At 35.8% G+C, this 15,571-nt stretch overlaps 3 protein-coding genes across 5 annotated transcripts; 1 reads left to right on the top strand and 2 right to left on the bottom strand.

The window, feature by feature from the left end:
• The first annotated feature begins 298 nt into the window (after window positions 1-298).
• LOC125207894 (LOB domain-containing protein 4-like) lies at window positions 299-2,138 on the top strand. Of its 2 annotated transcripts, XM_048107403.1 has the most exons (3): window positions 299-343; window positions 411-632; window positions 1,749-2,138. In XM_048107403.1, exons 2-3 carry the CDS (start codon window positions 453-455, stop codon window positions 1,980-1,982), a joined length of 414 nt encoding a protein of 137 aa, XP_047963360.1. In that variant the 5' UTR covers window positions 299-343; window positions 411-452; the 3' UTR covers window positions 1,983-2,138. The 2 variants fall into 2 exon arrangements, with proteins under 2 accessions (XP_047963360.1, XP_047963359.1); XM_048107402.1 differs by lacking the exon at window positions 299-343 and having other exon boundaries at window positions 393-632.
• Window positions 2,139-2,378: 240 nt separating this feature from the next.
• On the bottom strand, window positions 2,379-4,853 carry LOC125203778 (protein NETWORKED 4B-like). The gene is made up of 3 exons (XM_048102220.1): window positions 4,710-4,853; window positions 4,087-4,167; window positions 2,379-4,009 (listed from the first exon to the last, which is right to left on the bottom strand). The coding sequence occupies exons 2-3, from the start codon at window positions 4,157-4,159 to the stop codon at window positions 2,577-2,579; spliced, it is 1,506 nt and encodes a 501-aa protein (XP_047958177.1). The 5' UTR covers window positions 4,160-4,167; window positions 4,710-4,853; the 3' UTR covers window positions 2,379-2,576.
• Window positions 4,854-9,574: 4,721 nt separating this feature from the next.
• On the bottom strand, window positions 9,575-13,422 carry LOC125205803 (methylesterase 17). Of its 2 annotated transcripts, none has more exons than XM_048104936.1 (4): window positions 13,090-13,422; window positions 12,222-12,365; window positions 10,280-10,423; window positions 9,575-10,084 (listed from the first exon to the last, which is right to left on the bottom strand). In XM_048104936.1, the coding sequence occupies exons 1-4, from the start codon at window positions 13,342-13,344 to the stop codon at window positions 9,806-9,808; spliced, it is 822 nt and encodes a 273-aa protein (XP_047960893.1). In that variant the 5' UTR covers window positions 13,345-13,422; the 3' UTR covers window positions 9,575-9,805. The 2 variants fall into 2 exon arrangements, with proteins under 2 accessions (XP_047960893.1, XP_047960892.1); XM_048104935.1 differs by lacking the exon at window positions 13,090-13,422 and adding an exon at window positions 12,430-12,740.
• Between the last annotated feature and the right edge of the window lie 2,149 nt (window positions 13,423-15,571).

The following is a 15,571-nucleotide window of genomic DNA, read 5'->3' on the forward strand; positions in this document are numbered from 1 at the left end:
AAAGCAAAAAACATCAACTAGTTACATCAATAAAATTATGAATTAAATCAAATTGAACTAATTTGGCTTAACAATCTCCGACCAAACCTTTAATTTTATCGATTTATTAACTGTAGGTGTCCCATGAAAATCCAAACCTGTGTAGTGGTAGGACCAAAGGTAAGATTTCCTACATCTTCTATGAATTAATTAGTCTCCTAAATAAGTCTTCCAATCGCAACCTTTAAATTTCTTCACATCAAATCTTTTTCACACACTTCCTGTTTTCTTCAACGAATGACATATTTGAGGTACGAAAAAGGGGATCAAAAGAAGAAAAACAAATCCCAGCATGTTGAAATAAGTATGAGCCCCAACCGAAATAAAAAGAAATATATTCACTACATATGTTTATAAATATATAAATGTAGGTAGTGAGTTGAACGCGCGCACACACAGACTTAGAGAGAGGAATGAAGGATAGTAGTAAAAGGAGAGGAAGTGCGGCGTCTCCGTGCGCTGCGTGCAAGCTCCTTCGGCGAAGATGTGCCCAAGATTGCGTTTTTGCGCCTTATTTTCCGGCCGACGAGCCACACAAGTTCGCCTGCGTGCATAAGGTCTTTGGTGCTAGCAATATCAACAAAACACTCCAGGTCTCTCTCTCTACTCTCTCCATACATTCTTCTTCTTCTTTTTTATTTTACAAATGCTACTTTGATAGAATGTCATCCAGAGAAAACTATGCTACGTACATACACAACTAGTTGATAAATCTATACCTATATAAAAAGTTAAGGAATCTTGTATTAAGAAATATGGTTTACCTATTATAGTACTTCTGTTATAAATTTATTTTAAGAGTAACAGTATAAGATGATATATGGAGTATGTTTTATCTATTACTATTATAAAAGTGTTTATTCTCATAATTTTTATTATAATATTGTACAATATGATCATTTTTACTACATACCTTATGTGAGCTCCTTATGTAAAAACATTATTGATATTCTATATAACTCGACTAATTAGGATATTGATGTAGTACAAGATAGATTTCATATATATGCATTTGATATGGTAGATGCCATTTACAATATATATCATACTCCCTCCGTTCAATAATACAAATCTTATTTTAAATATCATGTACTTATTTTAATTACGGAGTATATTTTATTACTCCGTATAACACTAAAATGTGGAGTACTACAATATTAGGAGTATGATTTATTACATGAGAGAAATTCTAACGACGGATGAAGTATTATCTTGAGTCTTGACTAGTGGAGGAGTAGGGTGTAATATTGGTTGTCGACTGATATGAACATATCAAATAACTTTAATTAATGTAGTAAGATATTTCAGTGGGAATATTGATTTTCCTCGTTTTTTTTCCTTTTGATTTTTTTGTGCTAAGTGCCACCTTTACATTATAATTTGATTGGTACAGGGGGAAAAAAGTATATGGTGGAGCATTCCGTTAATGACTTGCACAAATTCACTAAGCCGACACTAACTATATCAACACAGCCCTTCCATACCAATAATTATTAAGTACTAGTACTCAAATATTTATCTAAAATGTACTATACCCCAACACCAATCCATCCTCTGTTCTAAATCAATCCCAAAACAACTTAGGTAATTTACAACAATCAATAATCAATAATAAAACAGCATTACTTAATAGTAGCATACATTAGTATTTAGTACTAATACTGTTTAGATTTGGTTATGTTAAAGTAAAAGAAAAAAGTGAAATGTAGGAATTGGAGGAGCATGAAAGAGGCGACGCAGTGAGGTCGATGGTGTACGAAGCAAAGGCGAGGGTGAGGGATCCTGTATATGGATGCGTGGGGGCAATTTCGTCTTTACAGCAACAGATCGACGACCTGCAGGCTCAGCTGGCCCTTACGCAGGCACAGCTTGTGCACATGCGGATGCACTCACACAATAACCACACTCACCCATTAGCATTCAATGATTCAACTAACTTATAGGTTTATATATACAACATCTCAGTTGACCAAGGGATGCATGATTACCACTATTCACCATATTGTAAATGCTTTATATAATTATCAAGTATAGTTAGTATAACTCTATCTATGTGCTTTTTGAGGTGATTGTCTTTTTTTAGTTAAAACAATGGTAAACACTAGTATTATCTGTTTGATTATTCTAGATGTGGCTTCAAGAGCCAAACACTAAAGTCACAAAATCATAACACCCTTGTTTGATGTCAACTAACATGACAACACTAAACACAAACTAGTTTCTGAAGCTCAAACTCTCTGGTTGTTCAGGTGACTGCAGCTGAGCTGACATCCTATTGTTTTATCTCATTGGGGATGGACTAAGTATATAAAACCAGAAAAGTGAGAAGGCATCAGAAATCGAATAAAATCATAGATGTGCATAAATAAGCTTAACAAACAGAAAAATGCATCAGCTATTTTACACAAGATTATAGTTTCTACTTCACTCTCGACATTGATTCAGAAACATGCTGCAACATAACATGAAAAAGCAATAAGCATATTGCACCACCGGCTCATATAACTATCGGAAAGAACACCCCAAGGAAACAAGAACTACAGCGCCATAGCTGCAGGCTGCCTGCGAATTGCATATTCCTCACACACTTCTTCATATGCGCTTCTGAAATGATCGATTGAAAAGCACAGCTGCCTTATAGCCTCTCTTTTTCCCTCAGCCGTTTCAGAGATCAGTACTGTCTGCATTCCAATCTCCTTCTCTAACTCAACAATTCTTGACTTCTGTTCAGATATTCGCTTGTTAGCAGTATCAGCCTCTGCACGTAGATGCTCTTCTTTGCATTTCAATTCAGCCAGAATGCAGTCCAAACGCTGGATTTGATCATCGCGGGCACTTATATCAGTGTTGAGTTTCTGCAACTTTGCATCGACTCCATCTTTCTCCGCCATCAGAATGCCATAATTTAGGTTCAGCTCATCAAGATTCTTACTCAAAGTGTCCACCACTGAGTTTTTCTTGGTTAGCTCTATCTTCACTGACTCAAGATTATCTTGCAAGCTCTTTTGCAGAGCTTCATGCTTTTCTACAATCTCAATTCTCTCAGCTTCAAGTGATTCACATTGCTTCTGCAGCTCATTGGATCTTCCCTCATGGAAAGTCAGACGTTCAGATAACTCAGAAACGGAGGATTCGAGCTGCCATTTCTCCAGAGCAAAAATCCCTGAAGCATCCTGGAGGTCAGAATTGAGCTTCTGTATCACAAGATCACAATCAGACAGCTTTGCTGTGTGCTTTTTCACACTCTCCTGCAGCTCCTCAACTTGTCCTTTCTCCAACTCAAGTTTGGTTTCCAAATCAACAATCTGGTTTTGGAGCATCAGAGACCTTTTGTTCTCCTTGTCCAAATCAGCCTCCTGCAACTTAAGCTGATTCTCTGCTGACGCAAGTTGAGCTTCCATGCTGCCCATTTTAGCAATGTATGCTTCATTTTTCAGCAACTCGCTCCTCAGTTTGGCAATTTCTCCTTCTGCAGAAAAAAGTTTTTCTTTCGAAGCCTTCAGTTCTTTCTCACAGTCAGAAAGCCTCATCACCATTCCTCCCATTTCTGAAATCTCAGTTCCCCCATTCACAAATTCATGTTTCAGCATTTTGGCAACAGGAGACGAGTTATATGATTCGGAATCAGAATCTGATGACAGCAGTGAAGAATCAGAGCCTTCAACTGGAGTTGTGTCCGAAATTCCACCGCCGGAACTCAAAGATGAATCTGAACCAACAACTTGGGATGCGATGTTTTGCATGCCCAGTTTCTTGTCTGGTGTTAAAAAAGGATGGTTTAATCGGCTACTTATCTTGTAATTCATCATTTCATTGTAGTGGTGAGCAAGCACGTGGTGCCTGTGGGAGATGTCCTTGACACAAGCAATTAATTCAGGCTGCAAGAGCTGATCATCTCCAAGCTTGACCTCAGAAAAATTCGCATGGTTCTCAACCAAAAGTTGCATTTCGTTGACAGCCTGATCCAAACCTAGTATGATATTCAAGGATTCCATTATGTTTAGGAACATGATGAGCATAGATCTGCATACAGAGTTTAGATCTTACCCTTAATATTCTCAGCTAGCCATTCATGATTCTCCACACGAATTGATGATGGTGACTTCACTTCATTCTCCATTTTTTATCCTGCTTTTAAAAACATAAACAGTTGGTAACTGAAAAGCAACAGTTCTAAGAGCACTATCTTCTCTAAATTCATGAATACCAAGAAATTTTAGGAAGCAAGATACTAATAACAATAAGTTTATGAAAAAAAGGTAGCCTATCCATTGAGGATTCAAAAACACATCCGAAGGGGGATAGTATAATAACAACAATAGCTCAGAATATCCTCTCCCACCATTACTCAGCTATTTCAGCCTTCAAACTCAATCATCTTCAGCTAATTCAAATTGCAAAACTCATACACTGTTCAATAACTTCACGATTCATACAACTTTAGTAAATTGAAGTTTACATTAACTCTATTGAATTATGGCATAGATAATTCTTTCTACGAATTACTAATCTAGTTAATAGAACACCACAGCAACAAGATCCTAACACAATATGAAGAAATTCCGAATCAAATGAACAAAATAATTCACAATCGCACAGCAAGTAAGTGCCGTAAGTTGTGCAAAAGGCAGAATTTCACAAACATTCATGAATAGGGTTGAGTCAATTACCGAGGAAACACAGTTGAGTGAAGAAAAGCAGGAGAAAATGGTGTGGCGTCGAAACTCACTTGTAAAATGAATGGAGAAAACCTGAGATTTGAGTAGAATTTTAGGGGGAGGTAAAGGAGGGAAAGAGTTGGAAGTTGAATTGAAGCAAAACAAAAACAAGGAGAAAATGATGAGAGGGAAAATATGAATGGGACACAGCTCACATGGCATCACAAAGTGACAATGACTCCATCCCCCAACGGGCCCATGTTTCCCGCCTTTAACGTTATGGATTTAAAATTTAAAAGCTATCGACAAAAAGTTGTACACCATTCCATTTTTACTTATATCGTCTCTTCTTCTTGTATTTCAATTTGGACAAATGGCCCTCTATTTTCTGAAATTTAGGTATAAAGGACACAATACCATACATCTTCACATATGAAAGATTTGAAACTCTAAAATTAGATTGAATATGACATGACAACAATCCAAAAACTAAGAAACACATGAAAATACCCAAATGTGAACTAATAATTCATTTCCGCAAAGAGAAGTCCATAATTATCCACTAGAATGAAGTCATAAAACTATCACAATTATCAGCTCCTAGCCTCCTACCATGGGCTAAGGGCGGAGCTAGGATTATAAATGAAAGGGGGTAAAATTATATGTGCAAAAAATTTAAGTATTAGAGAATAGACAAATATAAGGAACTTTAAATTTTTTTCAAAATTGGACAATAGAATAGTACTCCCTCCATTCCATAGTAATGGAAGCGTTTCTTTTCGGCACGGAAATTAAGAAAAATTGTGTTAAATGAGTTAAGTAAAGTGAGAATAAAGTGGAAAATGAAAAAGGTAGAGAGATGAAGAGAGAGAGAAAAGTAAGAGAGTGTAAGAGCATCCTCATCTGTGCTCTTAGCTAAGAGCACGAAAGTGGACCCGGACCCACTTTTACTCTTTGTCCTTAGCTAAGAGCACAACACCCACATTCGTACTCTTAGCTAAGGAAAAGCTCAAGGATCCCACCATTCTATTATTCAATTTAAATAAAAACATTTCAACAATATTAAAATGCATTAAAATTTTAAAATTATATAATTAAAATCCTAAAAAAATAAAAATTACATAATTAAAATCTTAAAAAATAAAAATACATAATTAAAATCCTAGAAAATAAAAAAATACATAATTAAAATCCTACAAATTAAAAATTACACACGTGGAAGACTAGTCATCTATCCCCAATTGCCTCTTGAGACCCCGGATCATTTGCTCATGTGTTGCAAGTTGATCCGGAGTCATCTTAGACGTATCGTTCAATTAGAGTTGACCCAAGAGGGTCCACAACGTGTTGTTCGGGGGTGGAGGAGGCACAAAGGGAGCGGGGGCGGGGGCGGATGGAGTCGAGACGCGACAAGCTGGGTAGCCACATCATCGGAGGCGCCGTCGGATAGGGCTACCGACCTCGACCATTTGCTGGAGGAGCTGGAGGAGGATGCTACTACGCCGCCCTTATACTTCGGATGTAGGCGCCCCTCCTGCCAACAATCGAGGTACTTGAACGCTTTGAACTCCATGCGTTGGTAGGTCGCCAAGGCGGCAGATGATGATGTCGAGCTCGCTCGTGCCGCTCCCCGCCGACCGCTCTTCCTGGAGGTAATACCCCTGGAACTTACCGATTGTCTCGTTGCATCTGAAGAGGCAATTGCGCACCATACTATCATTGCGATAGATGGTTCCCCCGGCCGGGTTTCATTGTAAAGACGAGTAATGCGCTACCAATACGTTTCTCCGGTTTGGTTCGTGTCAGTCTCCGGATCTTCGGAGACTGCCAAGTAGGCTTTGAACATCGCCATCATCTCACCCGGAGTGTACGGGGTGCGGGTGCCACGAACAGGATGAGTAGGAGTAGGAATAGAAGTAGGAGTAGGAGTAGAGCTGCTGCTCCCTCCCGATCCGGGTTCGGGTGCCCACCCGAACTCGGAGGCATTTGGTCGTGCACCGGGTAAGGACGGTAGCCACCCGGAGCTTGTGAACCTTGGGTTTGAGGAGGGGCCATAAATTGCGTTTTCGGACTAGGGAATGAGTCGGAGTCGAACCAATCGTGGTTCCAACCGCGATTGCCGAAGGGATGATCGCCGGAGCCGGACATTGTGTAGTGTGGTGGGAATTTAGATGAGAGAATATGAGAAAAAGATGAGAGAATGTAGATGATAGAATAGATGAGAATGTGATTTTTTTTTTTTGTTTGAAGTGGGGGTATTTATAGATGAAAATGTGAATTTTGGGGAAAAAAATTGAAAAATAAATTAAAAGTGGATAAAAAACGGATATAATTTTTGGGGAAGTGGGAAAATATTTTTTTTTATTTAAAAATATTTTTTAAAATAAATTTCAAATTTAAAAAAAATAAAAAATTGAATATGCCAACGGCTATGCCGTTGGCCAATAAGAAGACGCCAAGTAGGGCTGGGCACGGACGTGCTCTTAGCTAAGAGCAGCGTCGTGCCGCAGGCACGGACGGACAACTCACAGCGGCGGACGAGGTCGTCCTTGCCGCTGGCACGGACGGACGGACAGCGTTTTGAGCACCGTTGCGGATGCTCTAAAGTAGGTGTGGAAAAATGTGTTGACTTTAACTAAAAAGGGAAATGACTTTATTACTACGGAACATACCAAAATGGCAAAATGACTCTATTACTATGGCACGGAGGGAGTACTATAGTTTAAAATATTTGAGGAGGGGCATTTGTCTCACCCTCTTAGAGCATCTCCTGCCACATCATTAGGACAAGAAACCCCTCCTGCCACATCATCAGGACAAGAAATAGATCAGTCATAGGCCAGCCAAATTATAAAAAATAATAAATTACAATCACGCAAATTACGGAATTAAATTTACGACACAGATACGGGAAAATGCGATAATTTTATTTAAAATTAAAAAAATTACTAAAAAAAATACATAATTTAAAAAAAAATCTATCACCGTGCATAAAATTACATTCACGCAAATACGGTTTACAACACAAATACGGAAAAATGCAATCATTTTATGTAAATTAAAAAAAAATACTACGTCCTAAAAAAATTACATAATTAATTAAAATACAAAAAAATTACATAATTAATTAAAATACAAAAAAAATTACGTAATTAATTAAAAGACAAAAAAAATTACATAATTAATTAAAAATCTAAAAAAAAATATTAAAAAAATATAAAAAAACCGCTAGCTGATTTGGAGGCTACAATAGAGGCTAGCCGATTGGCTAGCCGGTCGTGTGAATCGGCGTGTGTTAGCCAATCGGCTAGCCGAAATCGCGCTGGCCGGTCCCAGTGGAGGCTAGCGGATAGGCTAGCCGATCCGCTAGCCGCCATTGGAGATACTCTTATAAGCAGGCTCAGCTCCTGCCATGGATAATATCACCAAAGTTATGGTAAGAGACGGGGATTAGAGTTGCATGACGACGACAACAACAACAACGGGCATGCTGCTTACATGTGACCCAGCCAACCGTGCTAGCATGGGCGGACACACATGTGATTAGGGAGGGGCTTAAGCCCTTCCCAAGTTAATTTTTTTATAATTTTAGTTATTTAACATTATGATTTTATTGGTATTTTATGTAAAATGAAGTGCAAAAGTCCCTATCAAAACAATAAAATATAGGAAATATATTATCTCATACAAAATTAGAATATATAGGCCTTACTATAATAATTTTCTGCGACCGCCCTTGCGTGCTAGGCGCGTGTCTCGACCTTTTTAGGCAAAATTTTATTTGTTTATTTGATAAAAATTTTAATTGTCATTTTTTTCGGACTAGAATTTTTGTGAACGCTAATATAGCCGATTGTACAAAATGTGACAAACCGCAAGACAAAGAAAAAATGCATTAACCACACAAGCAGTGCAACAGATAATGGAAAAACAATGAGAACACTTTGTAAATTTGTACTACACTAAAAAATGTCAAGCACCAACAATCTATGCAAGGTCTCGAGCATCTTTCAAGTTGTTTTTTAGAATTATAGTAGTTTTTCTTTGTTTCAATTATGTAATTTCAACTATTTTAATAAAATAGTATGTATTTTTAAAATTTTCACATATTAATATAATTAGGATTAGGATATATGAATAAATACCACAATTATTATCAAATTAGCATGAAGTCATAAAATTTGAAGACTTATGAATAATGATAAAGGAAATTAAATATAAGGGCGTGATGAAGAAAAAAAAGTTTGTGACTCATAAATAAATGGGTGAAAATCCTCTGCTGCATCTTTGGACCGTAGCCTCTGGTGTTCCTCACAAGAATATAAAATAATTAAATAAATTTAATAAAATAAATCAAATAAATATGTAATTTTATAGGTTCGTGAGTAACAGCAGGGACTGCTGTGCAAAAATGCATAGCTGAGGATCCCCACCCTAAATAAATAGTGTAAACGAAAGAGAATGTGATAAGGAAGGACATCTTGCTGTGGACTTGCTCGTAAGCCAACATTAGTTACATTATATTACTACATTTTTGTCCTTAAATTATATACACTCTTCAAAGTGAAACATTTTTTTTTGCCAGAAGATTGTATGCAAGCTTAATGTGTTAAGTGGTGAGATAATAAAATGGAGATAGTGGTGTTTTCATTTTAAAAATACTATGTAATTTTGAATAGGACATCCCGAAAAAAGAAAAATGTGACATTTTGAGTGGGACGGAAAGCGTATTAGGAGTATATCACTAATGCAAATTGTCTTAAAAAATGGTTAGTTGGTAAGACGTTTCACCTCCAATTAGTAGGGCGAGAGTTTGAATCATCTAATGTGCATAAATGTGAAGATGTTTGAGTTGTAACTCAAAGAAAAAAAAAACATAAACATAAACATCCATAAATAGATAGATAACATTTCACACAAGACTGTTTATTCACACAAGACTGTTTATTCATGTTCAATTAAAACTATCCACAGATTCCAATTGTGCATGGATTTGTTCCCTCCAATTGAACTATTAAAGCATCTCTAGACTTCACATTTTAATAGATATACTAAAAAATAAATATTGTGGTTGTGATGAACATATGGAGTAGTTGTGGTTGCATGAATCAATATCCAAAGGAAACAGCAGCCTTGACTAAGAGGCCAAACAACAAGAAGGGAGCAGAGAAGAAAGGGCTGTGATCACTCTCCAAAACATACACATGTTGAGGCGGCCATTTGCTGATCATGGCCTCTTGTTGCTCTGCTTTTATTACATTATCCTGCGTCGTTTTGATGTAGATTCTCGGCACCTCATCTTCATCCTTCTCAGCTAATGGAAATTTAGCCGTTACTAAGGCCTGAACCGGCCCCGGCCTTAGCAGCATCTCTGCTAAAGTCGCATCCTGAATCCAAATAAATTGAAATCAAACATACTCTTCTTTCATAATGAAAAAGTACTAGTAGTAGTATATTAGAAGCATTTACTTTTTTTAATAATTAAATAAAAAAATTTAAAGGTCGTGTCACTATGGACTCGAATCCAACTTTAGCATTTGGCCTCAAAATTAATCACTCTACCATTAGGCCAACACACATACCTCGTGAGGGGATAGGTTGTAAATGATCTTGCGCTGGAATTCCCTTTTAATAAGTGTTGTCGTTGGAGGATTATCTGCTCCTAATCCAAACCCAATATCATATACTTCATTCAATTCTCCAAATCCTGATAAGTCTGGCACTCCCTGTTATTTATGCACAGCATAAAAATAAAGATTATGCTAATGTGACCATTCCTAATTTCCAAATAAAACATCAATCAACTTTAACAAATTTTAGTACTCCTATAATGCAACTGTGTCTTACATTTTTAATAATCACGCTTATGTTGCCCCATATATTAGTCGATCCTTAAACTTAAAAGTTTAAATTATTCACGTGTCCATTCTTGAAAAGTCCTAAATTATTAAGATTTGGGGGAAAAATTGCAAGCCTACTTTATTTTAGTGAGTCTTTTTCACTATCAACATGACTCAACGATTCTTTGCTTTCCCACTTTTCACAATTCTCAAATTTAGTGGAAATCAATCAACCATTCATCTTTTGATGCTTCCCTGCAATCTTAGAAATTATTACTAGAATTAAATGAAAATAATTATCAAAACAATATGCCCCTGACTTGACATCTGTTTTCATCCAAAGTGGTCCATCAATAAATATAGGGAATAAGTATCCCGAGCTTTGGAGCATTTTTAAAGATTGATATGATCGAAAATTCAGTATAGAAAAAAATACAGTATGAATTAATTAGCTTGGTAATGAGAACCCTTGTTTGAGATAATAAAACTCGTTCCTATCTCATGTATTTTATTGTCTATTCCATGTTAGAATTTGGTGACATTATGTCGAATTCTCGATCATATGCAAAAAATTAAAAAATTCCAAGAAATAAGGATGTAGGATGAGGGCTAAAGGAATAAAGCATTTATGTAATCACATTTATATGATATGAAGGTCGGTCCCATTGAGATTGCTAAAGTTACACAACATGTGCAATGGTTCGAAAGATATGCGATGGATGGATTGGACTCAGACAAAGACCTGAATTTTGTGACAGTTGTCATATCTTTTGAACCATCCAATTTAAACCCAACTTTGAAATAATTTGGTATTCCTTTTCAACTTAATAAAATTGATATGGTAATATCAATCACAACCAAACTTTGACAATAATTCCGATACCAAATTAATAAGCCCAAACTCGGTATGCATCAAAATAGTTTTTTATCCTTTAAAATATGATTGAACGTCGGAAATGTTTCTGAAAAATAATAGTATGATGTTTTACATATAGTATATGTATTTCATACTTACCGGTTCATCTTTAAATAGACAAAAGGATAAAAGTAAAAGAATAGGAAAATCCACTTAATCTATTGCGTCTCACAGTAACAAGATTAACTGGAATTGAATTTGTTATTACTACCACTTTGTTCAATTCTCATTTAGTATCATTATTAGTGCCCTTTAAGATCTTACAGAGGAAATAGTAGCATTGAGGAGAAATTAATTTTATTTTCAACAACCCTATCAATTAGTCTATCGAAATGCTAATTAAATACTCTTTACTAAAAAAAAGATACTAGCATAGACTACTAGTACTCCAGATCTATTGAGGCAATAAAATAGTCGAACAATGAAAACTGCATTTCCATGTTATGACGTTGAAGACATTTTTTTAAAACCAACAATCAAGACAATTATATAAGTAAACTTCGTTCTAATATTCATTTCATCCATAGTTAAATATATCATCTTATAAAAAACTAGTACTAGTATCTTCATTCATTTTTAATAAATGAATGATATAGTAATATATAAATGAGAATTACTACTCCATATACTCACTTTTACTTTTATTGGGATATTATATGGTGTAGAGATGGTGGTTTTTTGGCGAGTACTAAAATGCTAGTAGCTGCCAAGCATGCATACATATGGAAATTAAAAGGAGTAAATAAAAAAAATAGTAGGAGTAGTTACGTGTTTAAGATCTTGGTTGGTGAGATAGCCTGATTTCAACATGGTAGCAGCAATGAAAATAGCAAGCCTGATCTTCTTCTTTCCATACCTATGAATAGCATCACTCAAACTCAGCCCCCCTGCACTATGCCCCACCAAAATCACCTGCACCATCAAACATGATCCATGATTGATTTATATGATGACACGTGTGTCAATTGACAAACACCTGTTGGTGGTCGTGCAAGGAGGAGAGGAAATCAAGGAGTGGCTGATTGTAGTCTTCAAACGAAACGACGGCGTTTGGGTCAGTTTGGTCCATGCCGGCGCCTTTCAGGTCAAGGCATGTCACCTTGTATCCACAATTCTCCATAAGGCACTTCATTTTGTACCAACACCACGCGCCGCCGCCGATCCCATGTATCAGCACAAAGTGAGCCGCCGGAGCACCATTACCATTCAACTTCCCCTCCTCTTTCATCATCACTACTTCTCTCTCTCTCTCTCTCTCTAAAAAAAATTCACTGTATTAGTATTGTTATTTTTTTGGTTACTATAGTGTGTGTAGACTTGTTGGTACATTTTCATTTATATTGAGTAGTCAGACATGTAATTCTGTATGCATCCTAATTTAACCCATAAAATAAAACCGGCATCCAAAAAATAATATCCACTATTCCCAAATAAACCATTTAGATTCTGTTATTTAGGAATGTGATTATTTTTCAATCTATTTATAATTTATTGTTGTTTCAACTGTTCCAGGATTTCAGCCAGGTCTTCTTGTTTGATGAAAAAATATTTAAAATGGAGTATGATTGATAGTGGCCTCTACCAAACATGACGACCTCAGAGTGCTCCATTAGGGACTCGTTCAATTGACAAACACCTGTTGGTGGTCGTGCAAGGAGGAGAGGAAATCAAGGAGTGGCTGATTGTAGTCTTCAAACGAAACGACGGCGTTTGGGTCAGTTTGGTCCATGCCGGCGCCTTTCAGGTCAAGGCATGTCACCTTGTATCCACAATTCTCCATAAGGCACTTCATTTTGTACCAACACCACGCGCCGCCGCCGATCCCATGTATCAGCACAAAGTGAGCCGCCGGAGCACCATTACCATTCAACTTCCCCTCCTCTTTCATCATCACTACTTCTCTCTCTCTCTCTCTCTAAAAAATTCACTGTATTAGTATTGTTATTTTTTTGGTTACTATAGTGTGTGTAGACTTGTTGGTACATTTTCATTTATATTGAGTAGTCAGACATGTAATTCTGTATGCATCCTAATTTAACCCATAAAATAAAACCGGCATCCAAAAAATAATATCCACTATTCCCAAATAAACCATTTAGATTCTGTTATTTAGGAATGTGATTATTTTTCAATCTATTTATAATTTATTGTTGTTTCAACTGTTCCAGGATTTCAGCCAGGTCTTCTTGTTTGATGAAAAAATATTTAAAATGGAGTATGATTGATAGTGGCCTCTACCAAACATGACGACCTCAGAGTGCTCCATTAGGGACTCGTTCAATTCTTCAATAAAAGCATTTTTAGTGTGGCACCAAACATTCATGGTTCAAAATCAATAGACACAAAGTTTAAAATTAATTCGACAGTAGCACGAGAGGTCTGACAACAAAATCAAGATAGAGCGTTAGATAATTACTGTTTTGACATTCAATAATTTTGTCTGACAATTATCTCCTTATCACAATGCTAGAATTATCTGAGTGACCAATATCTAGATGCACGGTCCACAAACATGTTTTTTTATGGGTAGTAAAAAAATAAAAGGTAGATTTTTCTTTTTCCATTAGCCAGCGCAGCAGTGATGCTGGTTGGCCAGCTGTTTTACTCTCTTTCTGAATGCGTTACAGTTACTGCCTACTAAATATATATTGCCCAAATACTTTGAATTTATCATAAATAACAAAAACTTGCCGAATTGTTAGTCTGATGTTTACATATTGTCATATTCTAATGGATCCTGTAATTCAACTATTTTAAGTTATCGACTTAGATTTTTTTAGATCCGCAACTCATGAAAAACAGTGAAACAATAAAAGAAGAAGAAATAGGGGTGATAATTGATAAAGTCATGAGCTGGGCTTTTTTACCATTGCACATTCAAGTTCCAACATAAATTTTCAAATGTGATCAAATTATATCTCCAGATTATCCTAATTTCTCCTTCCAATGCATTTTATTGTATGCGTGTGTGTGCCCCAAAAGTGAACACGTACATTTTATGGTTTCATGTAATCGTTCATGTACTACATCATCGTGAACGCCAATAATCATTCTCTAGTTTTTTATTACTCCTATCAACTATACATGGGTAATTAAGATAAGTTCTACTTTAGTCTGTTATACTATAGTTGGTGGTTCTTTTACATGAAATTTAAAATGATAGTAATAAATTAAGTAAAATAAATAAATAGTTAGAAAAGAATAAAGTAGAAGCATGAATAACGTCAAATGGATTAAACGCATTACATTTCACCAAAAAAAAAAAGAGAAATAATTCAAGAAGGGTAAAAAGGAAATATATGACTCAATTACAGTGGTGAAAGAGAAATGCTAGTAGTAGTATAATTTTGCATTTGTAACAACCTTACTCTTATGCTAGATCGTACTCCTATTCGATTTTATTTTTGAAAATTCCCAATTTTTTAGGCCGGTTCGTTCTTTATCTAAAAGTGCAATATCAAAATTTGAGGAAATTTCAGTTTCGTTCGTCTTTCTACTCTACTCTCCTATTTTGGTAAGTTGATAACTACTTTTGCTAGTTTAGAGAAAAAGGGCATAGCAATTTGAGTGATGCTAAATGGCCATAATGTGGCTAGCCATAAAATTAAAATATTAATAAAAATCTGTACATTTAATGCTGATTTACTTGAAATCAGTTCATCTTAAAAGTACTAATTTTTTTAAGACTAGTATACCCTTGTAGGGGTGATAATTGATAAAGTCATGAGCTGGGCTTTTTTACCATTGCACATTCAAGTTCCAACATAAATTTTCAAATGTGATCAAATTATATCTCCAGATTATCCTAATTTCTCCTTCCAATGCATTTTATTGTATGCGTGTGTGTGCCCCAAAAGTGAACACGTACATTTTATGGTTTCATGTAATCGTTCATGTACTACATCATCGTGAACGCCAATAATCATTCTCTAGTTTTTTATTACTCCTATCAACTATACATGGGTAATTAAGATAAGTTCTACTTTAGTCTGTTATACTATAGTTGGTGGTTCTTTTACATGAAATTTAAAATGATAGTAATAAATTAAGTAAAATAAATAAATAGTTAGAAAAGAATAAAGTAGAAGCATGAATAACGTCAAATGGATTAAACGCAT

Source organism: Salvia hispanica, chromosome 2 (assembly GCF_023119035.1).
Source record: "Salvia hispanica cultivar TCC Black 2014 chromosome 2, UniMelb_Shisp_WGS_1.0, whole genome shotgun sequence".
Lineage (NCBI taxonomy): Eukaryota > Viridiplantae > Streptophyta > Magnoliopsida > Lamiales > Lamiaceae > Salvia > Salvia hispanica.